At 41.6% G+C, this 26346-nt stretch overlaps 1 protein-coding gene across 11 annotated transcripts in view; it reads left to right on the plus strand.

Annotated features, from left to right (window-relative positions):
- The window catches only part of tcf7 (transcription factor 7), a 172323-nt gene that overhangs the window by 126053 nt on the left and 19924 nt on the right, over positions 1-26346 (plus strand). For 9 of the 11 annotated variants that reach the window (XM_067996177.1, XM_067996182.1, XM_067996174.1 and 6 more), the window contains 4 exons: positions 3150-3282; positions 13760-13850; positions 17577-17663; positions 20875-20997. In XM_067996177.1, coding sequence (XP_067852278.1) covers positions 3150-3282; positions 13760-13850; positions 17577-17663; positions 20875-20997 — 434 coding nt within the window. The remainder of the gene's footprint in view (positions 1-3149; positions 3283-13759; positions 13851-17576; positions 17664-20874; positions 20998-26346) is intronic. The other 2 variants (XM_067996181.1, XM_067996184.1) reach the window with 1 other exon arrangement.

A 26346-nucleotide genomic window follows, 5' to 3' on the forward strand; every position in this document is an offset into this window, starting at 1 on the left:
TGAGTGAACAGCAAGCAGTGTGCTGACAGTTTGATCCTACATATGGGGGTTGATATCAACATATTGCAAATCATCTGCTTAATTTTGTTCCAATTTGGTCTTATTAAAGCCAGAAGAAACATTAACAGAGCCATGGGAAGAAGATCAACTGCTACCCACCCTGTTTAAACTGGAGAAAGGGCGGGCAGCAGACGAAGATTGGGGGGATAAAATCGCCCAAGCCTGCAAATAGGGGTAGAGTGTTCCCACCTGAAAGGCAGGAGCCTAATTGTAAATTAGAGCCCTATGGCAGTTGTAGGATCCCATTTAAATGTTTTCATACCAATGGGTGGGGCATGTGCAGTACAGTGGTGCTAGATGTTAAGGGGTCTAACCAGCGGTCCTTAAAGGGACCACTGCAGAGGCCACACAAAAACAGGTAAGATTCAGTTTTAAAGGTGATTTTGTGGAGTCAGAAGGAGCATTTCCTGGTTCTTTAAAAATCGATCCTCATTATGCTGACCCCCACAGTCTTCCCCCAGAATCCCCTCCCTGCATCGGCTGGACTCCTCACCGGAGGCACCAGATTTTTTATATGGTGAAACCCCTTATGGTCAATTTTATGACATATTTTTGGCAGGGGTCCTGGCACTCCCCCAACAGAGCGGGTGGCCTCCCCCATCTGGTGGGCATTTGAGATTGCTCCTAGTGGTGTGGATGCATGCCAGGATTATTTAAATGAAGGAACCTCCCCCAAGTCCTGCAGGCACGGCGGCAGAGCTTCCCAGCAGGCAGATGCTGATATTTACATTGAGATGAAAGGCTTGCACATTTTTGACCCCCTTATGTCTCTGTGTCGTGTGTTTGCAAACAGTGAGGGAATAACTTTCCGTGAAGCCTGTCAGTGATGACACTGAAGATTACAGGATCTCCCTTGAAATGCTTGTTCATTTCAAATCATTCTCAAATTCAATATCAATGAATTCAGTGTTTGTTCCCAAACGATAGATCAAAGCAAAAGATTTATATTCATGTGAAAGAGAAGAATTACTTTGATAAAAAACTGCAGCGGGAGAAAGAAATACTGCAAACAAACAAGAATTTGGCTTTTAGCCAAATCCTCACAAAAGGAAAGGTGAATATAAATATCCCCTCCAGCAGCAGCATGGCTTTATTATGACTGAGTTTTAATATACAGTTAGTGGTTTAATGATTAGTGACATCAGCCCATTTTGAAATCCTTCTGTGCGTACATAAACTGCTAGAAGAGCATTCATTGAAAGCCATCTGCAGCGTCACATCTTTTTGCTTCTGAGGTGACTCTCCCTCCAAATTTCTCTCCCTCTCTGTGGTCAAGCATGTGGTTTCCTCTCCATGTTTTCCCACAATGGCATTGCTGAAGTCAGGAACTCAACATGTGAGGAACTGTGGCTGCGGACCCACATCCAACTATGCTGAGATCATGACATCAAAGCACCAACCCCCACTGCACTCTCCCAGTAATATTTTGTTTAACTTTATCAAATCGCCCACACGTTATCATTGTCCAGGCTCTGACATGAAAATTAATGATTTGGGCAAGGTACCAGAGGCCTGTAACCCATTGTGGAAGCATAACCCAACATGCATCATTATCTTCAGAACAGGAGGGTAAAGATCATGGGCTAAGCTAATCATAAAGCTGATAGAATTAACAGCAGATTTGCTAACTGGATGGAAAACTAGCTAAGTAAAGCAGAAGATGATGATAAATGGGGGAAAAAAGGCCTGACTAGGGGAGGGGCAGTGACTAGTGAAGTTTTGCAGAGAACTGTTCTAAATGTCCTGCTGTCATACTGATATAGAGAAGTGCATTTCTTGTACAATAATAATGAATGTTTTAAAATTTGCTGATGACACTAAGCTAAGTAACCAGGTAATGAGTATGGAGAGATTTAAAGGGATCTGGACCAATTAAGCAGATTGCCTAAGATAGATATTAATGTAGATGAATGTAAGCTTATGTGGATTGGAAGAGGAAACATGAAATGTGTATATAGTGAAGGGATGTCCATTAGCAACAATGGAACAGGAAAGGGATTCGGATGCAATTATTGAACATCCACTGAAAGTTTCCAGTCAGTGTTTAAGCTGATGTCAACAAAGTTAATCATGTTTTAAAATGCATCTCAAGGGCACATAACTCTAAGTCAAAATGTGTATTTTTTTCTTTCTGTTTTTTTGCCAAATTTCTCTTCTCCTCCTTCTCCTTTGCTAAAGATGTTGCCTCCATGCTGCGGTACAGCCACACGAGCATTGGTTACCCTCTGGTATCTCATCCAAATGACAATTCTTCATGTGTGAACCTAAACAGTGTCTGCAAACTATTTAACAATGGTGGGCATCACAGTTGAGGCCTATCCTATCTTCTCCCAACATCCAGCACTCCCAGTGGAAACAGAAACCTTCCTAACTCATGACACTGAGGCCAAATTCTTTGGCACTGCTGCCACCACCCTGACTCCACATCGACTCAGGATAGAACCTGAGACTTTCTTAGTTTATATGGCTCAATTATTCACTGTCTTGACCAACTGGAAGACTCCAAAATTCTACTAAATAGATTGTAACCCGATAAAGGGCATTATTAAGGTCACATTTGGACACTACCTTTAAAAGAACAATGTGTGAAATAATTTTGGGGCAATCTCAGACTAGTCGTTGGCAAACACAGTCCACTGCTTTAACCTACACTTCTGAAGTTAGAGTTGAGGAATTCTATTAGAACAAAGTAGAGGAGGTTTTACCATGATTCCAAGAGCTTTTATGGGGCAGAGTAATACATAGAATTTACAGCACAGGAACAGGCCTTTCAGTCCAACAGGTCTATGCCAGTGTTTATGCTTGAGGAGCCTCCTCCTACCTTATTTCATCTCACCTCATCTCAAAGTAGAAGGAACTTTATACTGCATCTAGTCCATGTCATGTCATCTGGGAGTATTTGACAAGGCAGAGTAGAGGAGGCAGTTTAAAAACAATAATCTAGTGCCAAGTAAATAATATATATTACTGTAATGGCAATGAGCATCACTGTGTTCCCAAATCACTGAGGTGTTGGGTGTATCATGTCAAAATAGTGTTCACCTCTTGAGCCCCAATATCTAAACATTTCACTTTTGCCTCTCTTTCAGTCAAACAAAGTTCCTGTGGTGCAGCCATCCCACGCAGTCCATCCCCTCACGCCTCTCATCTCCTACAGCAATGAGCACTTTGCCCCCAGCTCCCACTCACCGCACCTTCCAGCTGAAATCAACCAGAAAACAGGTAAGAGGATCAGCAATTCTAATTGTCATTGTGTCAATAATTTCCAGGATTTTGGTGATGGTGATGAAACAACAGCTGCAATGATGGCATATTTAACACTTAGAGAAAGAGAGCCCAGCTCAGAACCCAATCTCACACTTCAGTGGAGAGAGGCAGTTTGTAATCTTCGTCAAGGATGCAGAGGATTCAGGGGAGGGAGGTAGAGCCAGAGGACTGCAAGGGAGTCGGGAAAGAAAATGAGGAAAATAATTGCAAAATAACATTTTATGCACACAGACACAAAGTTCAAACATATCCCAGTTCTCAATGAACCTAAGAGGCTGCTATCCACCTGTATACTGTGGGTCTGGTGGGACACAGCAGTGGCACTGAGCCTTAGAGCATTAAAGTTTAGTATTGTAGTGTTTGTCTACACAATCCAAACATCGATCCTTACCAGCGTCCAAGGGTTGGTGAACTCTGGATGGTAACATTTGGAAAAGTACTACACGAACAAATTGCTTTAAGGGTAAACAACTTTATTGGCACAAGTTCATACAAATTTTCCTAAGTAGAGAGTGAATGTTGAGTTTTCCGGGTGATCAATCCGTTGCACTCAAGGCTGTTGTGTCTTCTTCTTGATGTAGTCCTCCTTCTTGAGGTGAGCTGCTGTTGCTCTGTCCTCTGACTGCAGGGCCAGTTCCATTGCAATGTCTTTTTTTTATGTTGTTTTTGCACTTTGGGGCGTAAGTAATGGCAGAGAAGTATCATTCTGTCCAATGATCTCCTGTGATTAGGCCTCTATGATGGACAGTTACTTCGTTCAAAGACAGATACAATTAGCTCAGCACTTTAAAATGTGAAGGCTTCCCTTATCTGTGCTCATCTAGCATTTCAAGCACTTTGGAATGTAAAGCCCCCCCCCCTTTTTCTGTCCATGATTCTAACTGTTTCACAGTTTCTCAGTTCTGTGGTATGTTGACTTGTTTAAAACTTCTAGAAGCTTTCCCATAAAACTGCAGTTTTAAATCAATCAAAAGCCCAGCTGCACAAAGGGACCATGGTAACAGCAGTTTGTTCTGTCTTTTTGTATCTTTCAAAGCTGTCCATTGTTTCTAAGTTAATGTCCAATTCCATATTGCAAAAAGGCATTCAAATCTCACAGTACCAGATGTAGATTGGATCCACTCCACCCAGTTCCCAATCAGAGCTGTATCGTGGTTTCCTCCCTTGAAAAGGGGAGAGAAAATCAGCAGTGAATGTCACCACTGGACCGCTCCTGGCATTTTGGTGCAGTTGTAGTTTGTAAGAGGCCACACACCCTCACACGCTAGGCAGAAGTCGTGACAAAATAAAAATTGCAAGACAAAGAAATGACTCAACTTCTATAGTGGTCTGCTTCACTTTCACTGAATAGAAACACATTCATTCAAAGAGGGCAGTGGACAAGCTGTCAAACTATTTTGACTCAAGCAAACTTCTTTTAAAAAAAAACCTTCCTATGCTGGGTTCACAAAGAGCTTCCTGCTAGATCTCCTATTACTTTTTCCCAAAATTCTTCCTGCTTTAATGGGGCTTTGCTTTCCAGTAAAAGCTTTTGTAAAACATTTCTACCATTTTGTCAGTGATCTGCTTCCAACAAGAATTCAAACCAGGAGTGAGAACAGAAAACAACGACGCATTGGTAAAGGTGCCACTGAAGGAATCAATCTACTGCAATATGCAAACTCACCCCATCAGCATCTTCCAGGATAGTTAATTCCTATAATTGCACTAATTGAGCCCCCTTCTCCCAACCCTTGCTGAAAAATCCCCAAGGCAGCCCCTTTACAACTCAATGAAAAGCGCTCCCTTGAATACTTAGTGAGTAAATGCATTGCATAGTGTGTTACTGAGCCATACAAATCAGAAGGTCCCATCCCTGGCAACTGCTAAATTAACAGATCTCAGCCAGGATTCGGGTCATTAGTCCCAAAATTCTCAGGCTAGGAAGAAGAAAAATCTTCCAGGGTTCTTGCTCATGATTGGAAAGTGCGGATAACATCAAATCCATAGTAAGAAACCCTATATTACACACTAGCCTCACAGATAGAAGGACCAATCAAAATTTCAAAACAAAGACTCAATGAGAGCCATGGAAGAACTTGCACAAAAATGATTTTTCCAAATTAATCTTGACAAAAATAAATGCCAGCATCTTTATGCATGAAACCAGCATTGGGTGTCAGACAGTGGTTTAACCTTTTCCTTCCCAAGCAAGCTAAAAGCATGTAAATGAATTAATCAAATGTGTGATTGTAGTATACTTGTGTCAGGCATTTGATCAGAAATAACAGTGAAAAAGCAAAGTGATCTTTACACTGTGAGTAATATCTAAATGTCAAGTCAGGTCAATGTGAGACTCTGAGCTTTGGAGTCTGTGCTACTTAAAGAAATTGTGTCATCATGTTTGGGAGCTTTGTGGTCAGATTTAGTTTGTGGTAGGGCTTGGAGTTTGCTCTGAAAACTTAGTTGAAACGTTGCTGCCACAGTTTGTATCAGAGGGAACATTCATTCTGAACCCAATCCTATATTCACTGCATACGGACTTTCTCATTGCATTCCTTCATTATTTTGATGCTCATTTTTAACATCAAACTTGTATGGCGCAATTTTAACCCTGCCCGCCTGGTGACAACCGGTCATGTGGGCGGTTAAAATTGCCCAGTAGATTTAGTGGCCAACATCCTGCCTGCTTTCTTCCATTTTAACCTGCTCTTCCAAGCAGGCGAGAAGGACACCCGCCAGGACAGGGGTCCTTCTTTAAATATGCAGATTGGGCTCCAGTGACATCACCGGGGCCTGACTGCTATTTTAACCAGTGTCCTGAGCGGTGAAGGTATTGTAGCTTTCCCGCCAGGTGAAAAAGTTGGGGCCAGAAGAGGCCAAAACAGGTAAGTTTTAACCTTTTTTTTAAACCTTCCTTGCGGGGCCAGCGTAAGAGTGCTCCTCCAGTCCCCACAAGAAAAGTTTAGGCTTCCCCTTTCCCGGGCTCCCCCTCCCCCCCTCCCCCCCCCCCCCCCCCCCCCCCCCACCCGGAAGTTAAAATTGCCCGGGCCTCATGCTGCCGAGGCCAGACGGGCTTGCCGCCCACCTCAGCCTGCATTCACCTGATTCCCGTCCTGAGTTAAAATCGGGGTGGACTGTCAGAAGCAATCAGTGATGTGGTGGGAATTAATCACATCACTGGTCTCATCACTGTGTGCTCCTCTATATCTAACCATGACAATCTTGTAAGAAACATTACAATGGCAAGAATTCCCCTTAAGTTCGTAACTGGAATATGCCCGAATACAGAAAAACAGCAACCTTGAAAACTTTGTAACAGCATCTTAGATGATAACTTGTACAGCAGTCAAACTCAGTGTACACCTCAAAGATATTTTGAGAATATTTTTTTCAAAAATGTCACACCTTAAGACTATTGAAAACCATCTCATTGTGTGAGAGGGTTCCATTTGCCATTATCTTTGATACTGGCTGTTCGTATACAGGAAATTTATCTTGTGAGTCAAAAATTCCTGCATGCACTCTTCTTAAACTTGTACAAAAGTCGCAATAAATTAGTCATACACTTAAAGTGAGTGTTCAAAGGTCAGTAAAGCTGACTGATTGCCTTTTGCTATAACTAGATCCCGGTGTGGAACAGTGAAGCCATATTGTGTTGGATTTGAATGGGCTAAACTGTTTCATGTTCGGACACAGATTAGAAGTTTATGTGATTATATGTCATTTAAATTTTAAAGCTAGACAAGATAACAGTCATATTGTCTATGGTTCTGCCTATCACAAAGAACAAATGGTACAAGGATAGCCATTAACTGACCCAGCAATGCTGAAAGTGTTTTCCTTTCATCATCTGTTGCACAGAAGACATGGCATAATAATGGCCCATTCAGGAGTGAGGACACATAATTTATGTTTTAAAAAATGATGTGAAAGGAGCACCATTATATGCTGTGCTTCCATATTTCATCTATAATGATACAGAATAATTGGAAATGGTCATAGAAACATAGAAAATAGGAGAAGGAGTAGGCAATTCGGCCCTTCGGGCCTGTTCCACCATTCAAAATGATCATGGCTGATCATCCAATTCAGTGCCCTGTTCTTGCTTTTTCCCGATATCCCTTGATCCCTTTAGCAGTAAGAAATATATCTATCTCCTTCTTCAATACATCTAATGACTTGGCCTCCATTGCCTTCTGTGGTAGAGAATTCCACAGGTTCACCACCCTCCGAGTGAAGAAATTTCTCCTCATCTTGGTTCTAAATGGCATACCCCGTATCCTGAGACTGTGACCCCTGGTTCTGGACTCCCCAGCCATCGGGAACATCCTCCCTGCATCTAGTCTGTTTAGTCCTGTTAGAATTTTATATGTTTCGATGAGATCACCTCTCATTCTTCTAAACTCTAGTGAATATAGGTCTAGTCGACTCAATCTCTCCTCATACATCAATCCTGCCATCCCAGGAATCAGTCTGGTAAACCTTCGTTGCACTCCTTCCATGGCAAGGACATCCTTCCTCAGATAAGGACACCAAAACTGCACACAATACTCCAGATGTGGTCTCACCAAGGCCCTGTATAACTGCAGTAAGACACCCCTGCTCCTGTACTCAAATCCTCTTTCAATGAAGGCCAACATACCATTCGCCTTCCTAACTGCTTGCTGCACCTGAATGCTCGCTTTCAGCGACTGGTGTACATGGACACCCAGGTCTCGTTGCACCTCCCCTTTTCCCAATCTATCACCATTCAGATAATAATCTGCCTTTCTGTTTTTACAACCAAAGTGGATAACCTCACATTTATCCACGTTATACTGCATCTGCCATGTTCTTGCCCACTCACCCAACTTGTCTAAATCACATTGGAGCCTCTTTGCATCCTCCTCACAGCTCACATTCCACCCAAGCTTTGTGTCGTCTGCAAACTTGGAAATGTTACATTTAGTTCCCTCATCCAAATCATTGATATATATTGTGAATAGCTGGGGCCCAAGCACTGATCCCTGTGGTACCCCACTAGTCACTGCCTGCCACCCGGAAAAAGACCCGTTTATTCCTACTCTCTGTTTCCTGTCTGTCAACCAATTCTCAATCCATGCCAGTATATTCCCCCCAATCCCATGTGCTTTAATTTTGCACACTAACCTCTTGTATGGGACCTTATCAAAAGCCTTCTGAAAATCCAAATACACCACATCCACTGGTTCTTCCCTATCTATTCTACTAGTTACATCCTCAAAAAACTCCAGTAGATTTGTTAAGCATGATTTCCCTTTCATAAACCCATGCTGACTTTGTCCAATCCCGTTAATGCTCTCCAAGTGTTCTGTTATCACATCTTTTATAATAGACTCTAGCATTTTCCCCACTACTGATGTTAGGCTAACTAGTCTGTAATTCCCTGTTTTTTCTCTCCCTCCTTTTTTAAATAGTGGGGTTACATTTACCACCCTTCAATCTGTGGGAACTGTTCCAGAGTCTATAGAATTTTGGACGCATCCACTATTTCCAGGGCCACTTCCTTTTGTACTCTGGGATGTAAATTATCAGGCCCTGGGGATTTGTCAGCCTTTAGCCCCATTAATTTCCCTAGCACTTTTTTTTACTAATACTGGTTTCCTTCTCACTGGACCCTTGGTTCCCTAACATTTCTGGCAGGTTATTTGTGTCCTCCTTTGTGAAGACAGAACCAAAGTATGTGTTTAATTGTTCTGCCATTTCTTTGTTCCCCAATATAATTTCCCCCATTTCTGAGGGACCTACATTTGTCTTCACTAATCTTTTTCTCTTGACATATTTATGGAAGCTTTTACAGTCAGTTTTTATGTTCCCTGCTGGTTTACTCTCATACTCTATTTTTCCCCTCTTAATCAATCTCTTTGTCCTCCTTTGCTGAATTCTGAACTGCTCCCAATCCTCAGGCTTGCTGCTTTTTCTGGCAATTTTATATGTCTCCTCTTTGGATCTAATACTATCCCTAATTTCTTTTGTAAGCCACAGTTGCGCCCGACAGGAATGAATAGTTGTTGTAATTCCTGCACACGTTCTTTAAATATTAGCCATTGCTTATCCACCGTCATCCCTTTTAGTAAAGTTCCCCAATCTATCATAGCCAAATCGCACCTCCATACTTCCGTAATGTCCTTTATTTAGATTCAGGACCCTAGTTTTGGATTCAACTACTTCACTCTCCATCTTAATGAGGAATTCTGTCATGTTATGGTCACTCTTCCCTAAGGGACACTGCACAACAAGATTGTTAATTAATCCTTTCTCATTGCACAATACCCAGTCTAGGATCGCCTGTTCTCTAGTCGGTTCCCTAACGTATTGGTCTGGAAAACCATTACGTACACACTCCAGGAATTCCTCCCCCACAGTACTATTGCTAATTTGGTTTGACCAATCTATATGTAGATTAAAGTCACCCATGATTATAGTTATACCCTTCTTGCATGCGTCTCTAATTTCCTGTTTAATGCCCTCCCCTACATCTCCACTACTGTTTGGGGGCCTATAGACAAACCCCACCAACGTTTTCTGCCCTTTGGTGTTTCTTAGCTCCACCCATACAGATTCCACATCGTGATTTTCCGAGCCAATAACCTTCCTCACTATTGCATTGATTTCCTCCTTTACTAACAATGCTACCCCACCTCCTTTCCCTTTTTGCCTGTCCTTCCTAAATATTGAATACCCCTGGATGTTCAGTTCCCATCCTTGGTCACCCTGCAGCCATGTCTCCGTAATCGCAACTATATCATAATCGTTAATATCTATCTGTGCTGTTAATTCATCTGGCTTATTACGAATGCTCCGCGCATTTAGACACAATGCCGTTAGACTTGTCTTTTTAAGATTGCTAGTCATCTTAGTTTTATTTTGCACTATGGCCCTATTTGTTTTTTGCCCTTGTTTTCTCTGCCTTCCACTATTGCTTCTTCCCTTTCTGTCTTTTGTTTCTATCCTTGTTTCTCCCTCCTCTGTCTCCCTGCTCAGGTTCCCATTCCCCTGCCATTCTGGTTTAAATCTTCCCCAACAGCACTAGAAAACACCTCTGCGAGGACATCGGTCCCGGTCCTGCTCGGGTGTAACCCGTCCCGCTTGTACAGGTCCCACCTTCCCCAGAACCGGTCCCAATCCCAGGAATCTAAAACCCTCCCTCCTACACCATCCCTGCAGCCACGCATTCATCTGGTTCTATTCTTCTGTTCCTATACTCACTAGCACGTGGCACTGGTAGTAATTTTTTTTATTTTTTTTATTCGTTCACGGGATGTGGGCGTCGCTGGCAAGGCCGGCATTTATTGCCCATCCCTAATTGCCCTCGAGAAGGTGGTGGTGAGCCGCCTTCTTGAACCGCTGCAGTCCGTGTGGTGACGGTTCTCCCACAGTGCTGTTAGGAAGGGAGTTCCAGGATCACCACCTTTGAGGTCCTGCTTTTTAATTTATCTCCTAACTCTTTAAATGTCCTGTCATCATCTGTCATTTAATGGACATAAATCCTGGCCAATATCTGCTACGTATTATGAATGCCACACTGAATAGGAGGCTCTAGTCTGCAGTCCTCTCTTTATATTAGTTATTTAGGAACATAGGAACAGGAGTAGGCCATTCAGCCCCTCAAAACTGTTCTGCCATTCAATTAGACATGGCTGATCTGTAGCTCAACTCCATTTACCCTTGTTTGATCCATATCCTTTGATACCCTTATATAATAATAATCTAACGATCTCAGTTTTGAAAATTTCAATTGACCCAGCATCCACAGCTTTTAGGGGGAGAGAATTCCAGATTCCCACTACCCTTTGTGTGAAAAAGTGCTTTCTGATTTCACTGCTAAATAGTCTAGCTCTAATTTTAAGATTGTGCTTTCCTTGTTCTGGATTCCCCAACCAGAGGAAATAGTTTCTCTGTGTCAAATCCTTTTATCATTTTAAACACCACAGTTAGATTACTCTTCAACCTTCTAAGCTCAAGGGACTACAAGACAAATCTAGTGTCCACTCCTGATGGCTCAGTCGAAATCAGCAGCTCATCATGGAGAAATGCAGGTAATGGTTGATGTTTCCTACAAGTAAGAGGATGTATTCTGTGAATGAGTTACATGCATGATAAAGAAGGCAAAAAATGTATGGTAATCTTCCATCGCTGGGATGTACTGAAATTAAAAAGAGGAAAATGTGCAAGGAAACTGGGTTGCCCAGTGCGTTATCATATTAGGAGGGATGCCATGCTCCCAAAGGGGAAGCTACTTTAAAAGGGAGTGTAGGTTAGAGGTAGGGTTACAATACTGTAACTCTGCCCATTGTGTGCAGCTCCCCACTCGAATTGCAGAATCACCTTTTAAGATCTGGATTTGAATCCAGTGTGAACAAATGGAAGGCGATTCCCCAACCTCGCCTACCTATATATCCTATTCTAAATGAATAAGAACAGTGGCCCTGAAATTCAGCAGGGATTCCACTCTATCATTTCTGGGAGGAGGAAGTCTGACAAATCTTTTTCATTGTAATGGTTTTGCAACACAGTGATGCACTTTGATAGAATTTACGTCAGTGCAAGCAAAAAATGTTTTCTCAAACACTTTTTTAATGTGAAGATGAATATGAGATCCATTTAAAAGAAAATGAGTAGGGAGAAATTGGCTAATGGAACAATCTAACAATTGAGTGGAATAAGTTTTCATTAGACTCAGTTTAAAGTAGATCAGTCATGCTAATGATGCTGGTCATACTCTTAACATGATTCGTTCAAAGTTCACAGTTGTGTTTTTCTCAGTTCCAAGGTAAGGTCTGTTCAAGAGATAATGTTAATCACCATCTTCCCCTCATGTTCCCTTCTCCTTCCAAAAATGGTTTCTGTTTTTGAATCCTTGCTCGGTGCTGGGAATCAGGCAGATTTTGCCCACAACCAGACTGCAGGTTGCTTTTCTTCAGTCTAATATTTTAATCAGTCTTTGAGGTTTGTGATTTTTTTGCACCCCCTGGTGTCATGGTTGTCCTGTGTGATACAAAAGGAAGAAGGGAATCGATGCGCCCCAATGTCCCAGTGGGTAAATACACACTACGTTGTTCGAATCATGCACACCAGGAAGGCCCCAGGTTCATGTGTGCTGATTTAGCTGACCTCACCCAGGGCAGCAATAGGGGTATTACAAATTACAAATAGCCTCAGTGTGCCTTGGGAAAAATTACCGTGAACTCTTGCTTCTGCTCCTGGTCAATATCCAGTGACCCTAATAGGAAAGGTTGCATATGTGGATATCAAATGAGGACAGGATCAAGCTCAGTTGCAATGCCCTCCATGACTGAATGACTTGCCAAAGTTCACTCTCTCAGATTATACATGAAGAACGGTCAGTTGGATGTAGAGCTACCGTCACCACTAGAACTAACTACCTTCATGAGTCAGCACCTTCAAATATTTGGAAACAAGCACAGAAAAAAACTCATACGCTTCAGTAAATTACCGTACCATAAGATTGCAGTTTAGGTAAGATTCATCAGTCTCAGTCATCTGGGAGGGAAGAAGACAGAGAGAAAGAAAAAGAAGGGTAAGAAGAGAGAATATTTGTGGGGGGGGCAGTGGGGAAACATGCTGGAAATACACAGCAGGTCAGTCAGTATATGAAAAAGTGATAAGTTAATATTTTTGTGGAACCCTTAATTAGAATTAGAGAACCTTTCCTGCATTGCAGAGGGCTCCCACCTCTCAAATTGACCAAAGAACACTGGCAATGGTCATAAAAATCTCCATGGACTTGATTTCCACAGCCCTCCCCCTTCCTCCTGATGGAGGAGGATAATGTAGTTAGATGAGACTATTTATTTTTGGGAAGTAGGGGTTAAATATAAAAGATCCAAATGGGTTAATGTCCTCCCGTGGTTCCTGCTTGTACCACTCAGAAATGAAGAGTGCCATGCCAGAAGATGCTATTGGCTTCCACGAAAACCACAGCAAAGAACTGCAAATAACTGAAAGTAAAACCACAATGTGTTCTGCACGCTAATCTTTGAGAATATGGAGGATTCAGAGTGCTTTATAAACATTTTAGAGTCTTTTAATTTAAGAACTTAGTCTGCAACAAGTCAACAGTCCATAGCATTTTGAAATGTACATGGGGCCGTGACCAGCGTGGAGTTATGTAGATGAGACCCAAGGACCAATGCATGACCATCCACGGGCCTCTTGGCACAGGTGTGCACTGCTTGCACAGTGTCGAGTCTGGGCCAGCGGACAGGCCCAGACTAATTTCTACCATGTTACATGCAAAAGTTATTACAGAGGCATGGAAAAGTACATGTTACATGTAAGTAGATGTTATAAGTGAAAAATACTGTTACTGTATATGCAACATAATCTTTACTTTTGTGCAGAGAATTGTAAGCTCTTAAGTGTTTGCTGTGGGTGAAGGTTTGTAACTGTTAATTTTTATGTTGTACAGGTTTGCACAGGCCTCCTCAAGGTCCTGATCTGGCTGCTTTCTATTCTCTGTCTCCTGGTAGTGTAGGACAGATCACCCCTGCAATGGGCTGGTAAGTGATGCATCACAAAATCTGATCTGAAGATCATCCATCTGAGTTCTAAGAGAACCAAAAGGTGCTGGGTGGTCCCTATGCTTTCTCTCCCTTCTCCAAAAACAAAACAAAAAAAGTTATGTGCCTACTGACCTCAATAATCTCTGAAATCTTCACATCAGTGCTGACCCAAAGACTACTTGTGGATTCAGAAGGAGATGAAGTGGGGAATAACACTGGAACACTTGGCTTTCCTCAAATTCATAGATGGCTGTGTTCTGAAAGGACTTGATTACATTTGGGACTTACAGAAAACCATTATGATAACAGTACCACTCACAATAATGTGGAACAAGAATGGCATCATTGATGAAAAGCATTAATGATCCAGTTTTCTGTTGCACTCGGTGATTTTCTGTTGGTTGAAACTGTGTATGTTAATGTGCCTTTGGGGGAAGTTAACTTAGTTCAAAAAGTGCTTATATTCTCTGTTAACCACGGTCCCATTTATATTGTAAAGTTATACATGGAGATGCCCTGTAAGAGCCACAAGACTGATGGAATAATGAACTTTGAAAGTGTATAAGTTTTGTCTTAAGTTTTCGTTCTTTAAATTTCAATTTAAGAAGATGATGGTGCAAATTGTATCTTGAAGTGAATCTGGCAGGATTTCCATTCCATGGTGCATCTGGCAGGATCTCTGTTCCCCAGTGAATTTGGGACAGGGATTGTATCATGATGGTGTCAATAAGCACCTAGTTTGACGCCAGAATTAGCCTTTGCTTTGCCCTACCTGTATCCAGGCAACAGAGTACACTCGGCTGGCTGTCTAAAGTTATTGCAGCAATGTCTTCACTCCAAACAGTCTTTGTGTAATTCATACCAATTAGTTATCAATAGCATTCTTGTTGATTCCTTAATTTAAATTTAACATTTCAGTTTACATATAGATAGGCATTTTATTACTGTTGCTGTCATTTTCTTAATTATATTCAATGCAAAGAGGCAGCTGCATCACTAATTCATCAGTTTATAATTGTACAGCACATGCACAATAACCAATCTGTCACCTGAAGAAGGAACCTCAGAGATTTCTCTGGTCTATGCAAGTTATGAAATCCAGTACTTTGGACTATCCGAGTTGTTGTCGTTATTCTATGTATTATCTATTTTCAGTGAAGTCAATAATACTATTGAGAGAATGGGATGGAAAAACTTATTTTTTTAAAAGACATTTTATTTTGATCTCCCTTTCCTCCTGCTCTCTTTCTTGCTTCTTGAACCATCTACAATGCCTCGCCGGAGTGGAGATGGACAAGATGCTCCCTGGCTTCTATGCTGCACTATGAATTGTTGTTAGGAGGTTGTACAATAATGGCCTCTTGGATGGCAGGAACATACGCCCACCCTGCAGAAAGGCACCTGGCCTTATCTGACATCTCCTCTGGACAACATGGCTGGTTTCAGTAATTCACCATGTGAGAGAAACTGCGGGTGTTCTCTTATGTCCCGACACACAAAAATGCTCTTCTGAAAAATAAATCTTAACTAGAGACTCCCAAAAAAATACTTGCATTTACATAGCACCTTATCACAAATCTCAAACATCTCAAAACACTTCACATTCAGAGAATTGCCTTGAAGTGCACTAACTGTTGGTATGTAAGCAACCTGCGTTCAATTCTATTCATACATATTCTGCAGGGCTCTCTTGCTTTGGTCATTAGAATTCTGCAAATTTTGATTGCACTTTGTGTCCTCGGCACATTCCTAAGTAACAAAGCAGGATTTACCCTGAGCAGTACTGCCAAATGATTTGCTAAATGATGGTTGTTTACATAGAATTACATAGAATGTACAGCACAGTAACAGGCCATTCAGCCCAATGGGTCCATGCCGGTGTTTATGCTTCACAAGAGCCTTCTCCCTCCCTACTCCATCTAACCCTATCAGCATATCCTCCTATGCCTTTCTCCCTCATGTGTTTATCTAGATTCTCCTTAAATGCATCTATGCTAGTTGCCTCAACTACTCCATGTGGTAGTGAGTTCCACATTCTAACCACTCTCTAGGTAAAGATGTTTCTCCTGAATTCCCTTTTGGATTTGTTAGTGATTATCTTATATTTGTGGCCCCTTGTTCTGGTCTCCCCTGCAAGTGGAAACATCTTCTCAACGTCTACCCTATCAAAACCTTTCATAATCTTAAAGACCTCTAACAGGTCACCCCTCAGTCTTCTCTTTTCTAGGGAAAAGAACCCCAGCCTGCTCAATCTTTCCTGATAGGTTCTACCTCTCAGTTCTGGTATCATCCTAGTAAATCTTTTTTGCACCTTCTCCAGTGCCTAATAACATAGTAATATAACAGTTTCAGGCAGGATAAGAACATTGGTCTGTCTAGCCCATCTATCTACAGAATTCCCTTGGTGCATTTCTAATAACCCTGAACCGCATTCATTGACAAGAACCTGTTTAGTTCCTGCTTGAAACCACATACTTACCAGCCTTTTAGTAAAAAAGTTCCTCCTGCATTTACTATTTTCTTTTGGCCTTGAATTATAAATATGACCCCTTGTGCTTAAATTCTGTACACAGCAGAAAAGCTCACTTGGATCCAATTTTCCAAACCTTTCATAATTTTAAACCCATCTATCATACCCCCTTCTCCTTCTCTATTCAAAAGAGAAAAGGTTCAGGGCAGTCAGTCTTTCCTCATACGTCATTCCCTTAAGTTCTGGGATCACCCGTGTCAAGATGCTTTTGAATTTTTGCATGATGATAATCATCATTTTCCACTGCTCCCAACATTATGTTGTCTGCAAATTTGGACACTTTGGGCACAATTCCTTCCTCTAAATCATTAAAAGAATTATAAACAACATTGGCCCCAACACTGAACCTTGTGACACTCCACTGGTAAATGACTGCCAACCAGATGCCTGCCCCTGCACTACTATGTTGTCGTCTACTAACCAACCATTTGCCAGTCCATTTTAGTACATTCCCATCTATCCCATGTTCTGATGATGTAAATTACACTGAAATGCATTGCCCCCCTTTTCTCCTGTTGGTCACTGATTAAATGAACTGTCTAGGGTAGTGAGCCAGGAAAGCCTAGATTTGTTCTCTGATTCATGCTGAGTTAGTTGATTTCTAAGTGCCCCTGAAGTATGGAGAGGAAATTCTCACGAGGTTGCCATGCAAGTGAACCCCTTAATTTAAAGTGTGCTCGTATGGATGGTGGATGAGGACAGTACCAGTATCTGTGGTACTCCACGATTGAATCATCTGACGACACTCACTGTTTAGCCCCACAAGTGAAGAATGACCATTTGGGTAAGATACCAGAGGGTTGCTGGCATCCATGGGACCATACACCATCATAAGTCACTGCTTTCAATAGAGATGGGGAGGAAAGGGAAGAAAATGAGAAAACTGCCCCAAGCTCCTTTTGATACAGGGATCTTACAGCCAGCAGAGAGAGGAGATTTTCATCCATCAGCCTGGAGTGAATTGGAGGTCCCAGAGGTGAAAGAACAGTGTACCAATTCACTGAACCATCCAGATCCCTCAAAGTCAAGTTTTTACATCCCAGTCTTTTCAAATCTTTAAGGAAGCAAAGCAGCAATATCAACACTTTACAGAATGGTACCTGCATTGATGAGGTGCAGTGTGTCTTTGTTAAGCTCATAGGTAAAGGCTGTAAAGCCTAGCAGCTGATAGATCCTTTTTTCCCTGATCCCAGGCAAGGTCAGTCTGTCTATCCAATTACATCTTGTGGATTTAGACAACCTTACTCCTCACCGCTTCCACCCAGCACTTCCATATCCAGGTAGGTACGGGCTGTGTGAGACTAGCGAGCGGCAAAGCTAGTCTCATAGCTTGCGGCTTCTGCCAAGACATGTCCAGTAGGCACTGCGGCAACAGTTGGTGATGTGATTCTCGGGATAGAACTAGCAATGTGCTGAACCTGGGCCTCAGTTCCAATCAGCACTCACCTGTTTGAAATTGCTGTATCTCAACCAGTTTAAGGTGGCTGAGCTCTGATGTGCACTGAGCCCGAGGTATTGCTTTACATGTGCCCTCACTGTCTAATAACAGGATCGTTCCCCACTATTGTGACACCAAAGCATTGTGCCTTTTATTACATCCACAACTGGCTTCAAAACTTTTGAAAATTGAACTGTTTTTCTAAATTAAATGTTAATGTTTATTTGTCATCAGGTACTGTATGGAGATAACAATTAAAAGTAATATTGCACAATGATCCTTCTATACACCTGAATAATGTGCACCTGATAATCCCTAGCCTTTTGTGTGTGTCCATAAGAGGAGCCACAATATTGCTGACTCATTGTTGGAGAACGACCCTATAATTGTGATTCTGTAATCGTGCGTTTACAAAATGAGATGCATTGCACGGTAAAACCTGGTGTCAATTTTTTTTGTTCCTCGATCCCACTGATCTCCCCAGCCACACAAATTCAGCAGCTAAGAAGATGGAGGGGGGATGGGGATGGCTAGCCTGTTCCCAGGTCACTGTCAGTGCTACTCTGAGCAACAACTGGTAGGCATATAAGAGTGGTCTTCTGACAATAGTCCTCTGATGTTGTTTTCCCCCACAGTAGCACAGCTGAGATCAACAACACTGAACTGTGCAGGATTAAATCTGTAGCCCCACTGCAGGTCGAGTGTGTTGGTAGTCCAGTGCTTTTCAACAATGCTGCCTCTCAAAGAGAGGTTTCAATTAAGTCCTCCCAGCATGAAGGGAGCAGAGGTAAGGGAAGTGGCACTGCATTGTTGTAGCCCTATCACCAACCTGCACTCTCTATGAGCACGGCTGCCGGCTGAGATTGCAGGAGTGCTGAACTCAACTTCCAATATATTGCTGTATTCTCACACAGAAAGAGGAAATTCAGTAAGCAAACAGAACTAATCAAAGAGCAAACCTTTTCTTGTTAGTTGTCAAATCTCTGATGAGCTGATGTAAATCACCTTGAGATACATCATCACGCCACTTGTGTTTGGATGAAAATGACCTGTTGCCTTGTGTCACTTCTTCCTTCCTAAACAAAGGATTTGCCGGGGTTCCCTTGATAAAAACACCACATAGCGTAGAACTGAGCTGTCTAGATCAGGAAGTTACTATTTTCAATCTCCAATTTGTGCTGAGTTAGCTGATCCTCAGCTGGGGGTGTGGTAGTGCATTAGAATTGGTCTCAATGTTCCCAGGCCAGGGATGGTAAAAATCAGCCAAGGGTCCTGTGGCTGATTGCTATGCAGTGACTGCCGCTGAAAAAGCACATCCGTGTGGACATTGTGTGAGTACATATTTGGCTCACCTGTGATTCCCACCATGGTGGACTAGCTTGCTGATACTCATTTCCAGGCTGACACATAAAGAACAGCTACTAGGATAAGGTGCTAGAGAAATACTGACCCTTTGGAACCATATCTCAGCATGAGTTAGCACCCTCAGGAGAGAGGAGAAATTTGGAAAGGTAAAAAATTTGCAATTTTTTTTTCACAAAGTAATACTTCTTTAAAGAAAATGGTGTTCTTTAGACTTTTTTTTGTAAAATTCTGATAGGTCAAGGAATATGCACTTCTCTAAGAGTGATTCTCAAGTACAACTGGACCAAAGTCTTTGTCATTTTTCATGTATTTATCATTGAATGGGATGCCTCTCTGGAACTTAATTATTATCGTCCAATTTTTCACCAGGGTTCACTGTAACTGTCCTTCTTGCTTTTATTTTTCTAAAATGTATCCACTGTGCTTTTGTCTGTGATTATGACTTAAGGTGCAAGTTTCTTTTAAGCCTTTCAATATTAAAGTCTTTGAGGGCAAGACGAGTTTCAATCTGTCACTGTGGAATATTTGTGTGTGGCAGTGATGCATGTCCACCATTGACTTTAATTTCTGAAGTCTGGTTCTACTAGAATTGGAATTAACTATGTCCAATGCACCAGTTTACATTGGTACCAGTGCTGAGACTGTGATAGCCACTCTGTGTTACTACATGTAGCGACCCTGGTTAGACAGCTCTTCTCAATGAGACAGATCTAAACCAAAATGTATGTGCTTACTTTTCATGCACAAGACATCTGTGTGAAGAGGAAGATATATTAAGGCAGAAATTGTGAGACTCCATTGTTGACATAAAGGGCTAGAAATTAATCTTGGGCAGTATTGCATCAGTCATAATGTTATACATCGGTCGTATGTTATACTCCCCACTCGATATTCAGTTCCATTGAAGTCAATGGGGGGTGGGGGTTATAACGGGCGGCCTATGCGATACTGCCCATTTTGCATTACCGACCCAGACTAATTTCTATCCCAAAGCCTCATTAGACACGGATGTAGGGTGAAGAATCAGTACTACAATACTGTACTCCTATCTTTGACCCATGTTTATCAAGGATCTGCACCAGCAACAAAGCCTCACAATTTCTACCCTAATTTGTTTTTCTGAATGTTTTTCTGTATCTCCCTTTCTCGCCTAAGGTCAATGACTCATGCTGGGCTACAGCTCACTGGGCACCAACCTCACCCAAGTGGCCATTCTTCATGTTTGAGTCCAGGCTTGAGTGTTGGAAGGCTATTCAAGTGTGGGGACATCACATCTCACCTTCATCCTGTCTTTGCCTAATCTCAAATGCTTCACCTTCCAGCAGGAATCACCTGATAGCAAATGGGAGCAGGAGGTTTGGCTGGTATTTTTTTACACTTTCCTACCATTGTAACTCAGTTAGCTCAGCACAGGCCATGGATTGAACCTGGGATAGCCCAGTGCCACACCAGGCAGTGAATTGACTCACTGAGCCATATTAATTTTCAAGTGGTAATCCACTGTAGCCTTATTTAATCAGCAAAGTTTGGGAACAGTAATTCATTGGCCATGTGTGCCAGCCAGTTCTATCCACACACACCCAATCAAAGTTTAAAAGTCTATTCTGACATTCTGAGCCGTACAAAAATAGTGTCACTGTGGCAGATATAACACCAAAATAACTACTGTGTACTTTGCTTGTTTCCAGGTTTCCTCATCCCCTGGTGCTGGGCCCTCCAGGCATGCACTCTACAGGGATCCCCCATCCTGCTATTGTGACCGCTTCAGGCAAACCAGACATGAATCAGTATGATAGTGGGCTCAGAAGCATGTAAGTAAAGTCTTCCAATTATTCAAGGGCTCAAAGTATAGTACTGTTTACACATGCATTGTTGAAAAACAATGATTCCTTTTATTGGTCTGTGTAGTCCTAACATTTACCCCGTACTGGGTGTTTAGTATTAGCTTTTACAAAACATGAAAATTATCTGACATCTGAATTATTAGAATTATAGTTATATCCCTATAAAGCAACCTACTGATGATTAATGTGTATCAGAGAAGGAACGAAAGACACCTCTTACTAAAACAACCACATTACTCACAGATCCCTGTGTTCTATAGTAAGAAAAATAAAATGTGGGCAAGTGACCTCTGTGACCTAAGCTTCCTATAGGCTACCTTTGCTCTGTTCCATAAGACCAAGTCCACTAGCCAACTTATCCAAGATGCAAGAATTAGGTGATGTTCTCCAAATAGGGGCTTTTCTCGGAGCTCGGTTGGCTAGACTATCTTGTAACAACAGTAAGGAGACCACATTATTAGCTCAATGGTCTTGCTCACACACGGTTATATTTTATAAATAAACATTCTGAGATCTTTTAAAAAGAACTCCATCTTCATTAAAAAAATGTTTGGACAATCTTTTTTCATTTGTTTACAAACATGATACAATGAGGTAATTCATGTCATAGCGTATTGCTGTGTCACTTGCAAAGGACATTAATGTGACATGAATGACATAAACTTCTTCTAGTTCTCCTTATTTAAACCAAAAAAAATGTTTTCATGAAAACATCGCCCTTTTAAGATTTATGGATCCACAAAAAAGTAAATTATGCTATTCAGACTGAGTGCTTTTTCATCAGTTTTCTCCCCACCTCTCTTGTAGGTGGTAACTCATGCTGAGATTTGATTCCGCTGGTGATGGCAACTCTCCAGTGCATTGCCCAAGCAGCCATTAGTCACACATGAGCCTAGTCGATAGCTTCAGCAAATTATTTGACTTTGGGGGTCCATCCTTTCCTCATCTGATGACCACACACAGTCACTTCCAGCAGGGGCACTGGATAGTGATGAGACCATAACTGATTTTCTCCATCCTAGCTTGGAGACGCTGAAGCCAGTTGTAGCACTCTCACTGCCTGCTTGACTGAAATCAGCTAACTCAGCACAGACCAGGGATCAAATGTGAGATCTTTTGGTCTCTATGGCTCTGTGGTGGGTGGTAATTTTATTCAGTAGGGCATCAAGGGAACTCAGCAGACTGAATTTCTATGGTGACACATATATTTTCGGAGGGAGGAAGAATAAGGCTTTAAATTATACACTTAAGAAAATTATATATTTAAATTATATATGTATAAGGAACATCTGATTCACAGTGCTGATATGCTTTGTGAGGACGAACGGAAGATAAGGATGATTTTGATTTAATTTAGAGTCACAGGAAAGTGTGAACCTGGAAATAATTATCCTCTTGGCTATATGGAATGCTAAAGCAACTGTTACTTATAAATTACATAATTAAAGAGCTATGTTATATTTGGCATTGTATGAATCAGACTCAAATTCGTGGTTTGAAGTTACTAACAGATGCAAAGTATTAAACAGACAATATTCCTTTATGACTAGAATTAAGCTACAATAGTCAACATTCTCCATCCTTAGATATCCAGGTATTAATGTGCAGTTATTCAAAGAAAATAGTAGCTGTGGTCTGCTGTAGGAAGCCCACCTTCTTCACCATTTATGTGGGCTATTTTTCCCATATTGGGGAATTTTTTGGGGGTAGAAGACAGGTTTAGTCCCTAGAATAGATTGCTCTGTAAACTTCCTTCAGATGGAGCCACATTGTGTTGTATTTGTGCCATAGCAGATCATGTGCCAACAGTAGCATAAACTTCTGTTATGCTGCTTTACAATTTTAAAAAAACATGATAGCAGCAGACCCAACCATCTATTCAATAAGGTAATTGTTACAGTTCGGGCTTTCTCCCAAGACTTTCAATGAATGTTTCCCACAGAAAGGTGGTTTTCATAAGTGGACCAAGTCCATGAAACAAAATCTGCATCTTTTTACATGCGGTGAGCTGGATAGCACTATGACAATTACCCTTAATTACTGTATAATATAGTGGAGATTATGTGGGATGCATACCATGTTCTCCTGTTTTCTCTGAAGCGTGATAAATATCACACTGTCAGATCATTACTTCTAGGCTAAATCGGATTTATTTGCAAGATAATACACATCAGCAGATTTCCCTGTTCCTGTGCCTGGTTGTGTTGGATCATCTGATCGCAGCACATAGAAGAAAATCAAACAGAGAGGATCGCGCACCTGTAAGGGAGCTCGCACAATTTTTCATCCATTTAAGTTAATGGATGGAAAATTAGGTAGGCTCCCTCACGGGCGTGTGATCCTCATTCCCCGATTTTCCAAGTGCTTCTCTCAGGTGATCCAATAAAGCCAGGCGCAGGAACAAGTAAATCTGCCCCAGCAAGCTTTCAAAATTAGAAATACTTAGAAAACAATAAAGAAAGAATCAACCTATAAAAGATTATCCTCTTCAGAATGTGTTTCTTACACAGTCCAGCAATCTGCAAGACTTTTGGATCAAGTACACTTTTGTAGACTTTCTGATGCAATGTCATATGTGAGTGACATGATTCTTACTTTGACCTCTCAGACATTAATATAAACTGAACTAATAATACTGAAAGAAGTCTTCATCATATAATCCAGCATATAAAGAGCTCTTAATCAATCAGGTTCATGGCACAAAGGAGTTTACTGTGCATAAAATGACTTGACAAGCAGATGTTCCCAGCTTGTCAGGTTTTATGTTAGTATCTTTGACCATGTATAATTTGATTAGCACCTAGAACAAAGCCTTTGTATGTTGACTAATTTACAGATCAAACAACCTGGGCTTGTCCCTAAAACTGGGCTCTGGTCTCTAGTTTGATGTTTCTTGGTGAAGGATAGCTTCCAGTTTAATTCAAATTATTTTCAAACTATAGGGGGAATTTTAACTCCCTCTGACCAGTGGGAACTAGTCAGAGAGAGAGTTAAAATTGAGTGGCTCTTTTTCCCGCTTCAATACTGCCCCTTAGTGATTTTAATGGTGGGCAGCTGAGGTGACCGCCTGCATCAGTTGTGCTAGTCAGAATCCTAGATAGGACTTCAAGGCAATTTTAACAGCCTACTGGCCAAAGCGAACACCATGGTTCCTCCCACCACTCCTCCAGGCCCCACAAGAAAAGTCTGAACCTCTTCCACCCCAGGCTCCCCCATTCCCACCTGCAAAAGCCTGCCAAACTACACAGCGCACCCCTCCTCCCCCCATGACTTACCTGAGTTATTTGGGCCACCCGATCTTCGCCTGCCGGCAGCCAGCCAACTGCCATTTCGAGTGGGCAGCTGACCGGTGGGGTGTCAATGAGGCCCGGGTCTCCCATAGAGACTCCCAGGTTGGAAGTTTCTCCCAGTTTCCTGCCAGCAAATTAAAATCTCCTCTTGCATGTCAGAAAGAACAGAAGCTCTCCCTATTTGATGCACGAAGAAAACTCTGCTTTCATAGGAGCATAGCAACAGGAGTAGGCCATTCATCGCCTCAAACCTTTTCTGCCATTCAATGAGATCATGGCTGATCTCTATCCTATTTCCATCTACCTGCCTTGGCTCCATATCCCTTAATAGCATTAGCTAGCAAAAATCTATCGATCTCAGATTTAAAATTATTAATTGAGTTAGCATCTACTGCTTTTTGTGGGAGAGAGATCCTCACTTCTACCACCCTTTGCATGCACAAGTATTTCCTAAGATCTCTCCCGAGTGTTCTGGCTCTGATTTTAAGGTTATGTCCCCTTGTCCTAGACTCCCCCACCAGCGGAAAAAGTTTCTCTCTGTCTACATCTAACCTATCAATTCCTTTCAAAATCCTAAAAACTTCAATCAAATCACCCCATAATCTTCTATATTCCAGGGAATACAAGCCTAGTTTATGTAATCTCTCTTCATAATCTAACCCTTGAAGCCCTGGTAACATTCTGGTGGATTTGCGCTGCATTCCTTCCAAGGCCAATGTATCCTTTCCAAGGTACGATGCCCAGAACTGTACACAGTATGCCAGATGTGGTCTAACCAGGGCTTTGTATAGCTGTAGCAAAACTCTTCCCCCCCCCCCCCCACCCCCCCCTTTATGTTTTAGCCCTCTAATTTATAAAGGCCAACATTCCATTAGCCTTTTTGATTGTTTATTGTACCGGACTGCTACATTTTAGTGATCTGTGTACATGGACTCCTAAATCTCTTTGCACCTCCACTGTTCCTAGCTTTTCACCATTTAAAAAATACTCGGATCTATCCTTTTTTGGTCCAAAATGGATGACCTCACATTTACCTGCGTTGAAATCTATCTGCACTGTTTTGCCCACTCACTTAATCTATCAATGTCTCTTCGTAATGTTATGCTCCATCTACACTGTTTACTATGACACCAATATTTGTTTCATCGGCAAACTTGGATATATGGCTCTCTATTGTATAATCTAAGTCATTAATAAATATTAAGTATAATTGAAGACCCAGCACAGATCCTTGTGGAACACCACTGATCACTTCTTTCCAATTCGATTAGATATCCATTAGCCCTACTCTCTGTCTTCGACTGCCTATCCAATCTTCTAACCAGGTCAATAATTTGCCTTCAATTGCATGAGTTTAAGTTTTAGCTAACAGTCTCTTATGTGGAACCTTATCAAATGTCTTCAGAAGTCCATATAAACTACATCCATAGACATTCCCCTGTCTACTACTTTAGTTACTTTCGCAAAAAAATTCAATTAGGTTCGTTAAACATGACCTACCCTTTATAAATTATATGTTGGCTCTCTCTAATCAGCTCAAATTTCTCTTAAGTGCTCAGTCACTGTGTCCTTAATTATAGATTCCAATAAATTCCCCACAACAGATGTTAGACTAGCATGTCTATAATTTCTTGGTTTCTCTCATCTTTCTTAAATAATGGAGTTACATTTGCAATTTTTCATCATAGTCATCAGTCACGGTGTTACATCGCCTCATTTACAAGGCTAGTAAAGCACTCATTACAACCCTTAGGAATGATACACGGCCCCATTACAATTTTATAACTAAATGTTTTTTCAAACATACAGCCCATATATGCAGTTTAACATTTACTGGTAGGTTTGAAAGAGTTCAATATCAGAATGCTCATACCTACAGTCCTGTGCCTGTATCCCGGATAGTCAAGTATCTCCTGCTGTATATATTGATTTATTAAGCAGATTATTGATGGTTCAAATGGGTTCTGCTCTCGCCATTGATTCTCATGTTCTTATTCTTGAGGCATCTCAGAATCTGAATATGGAG

The sequence above is a fragment of the Heptranchias perlo genome, chromosome 14, assembly GCF_035084215.1.
Source record: "Heptranchias perlo isolate sHepPer1 chromosome 14, sHepPer1.hap1, whole genome shotgun sequence".
Taxonomy (NCBI): Eukaryota; Metazoa; Chordata; class Chondrichthyes; order Hexanchiformes; family Hexanchidae; genus Heptranchias; species Heptranchias perlo.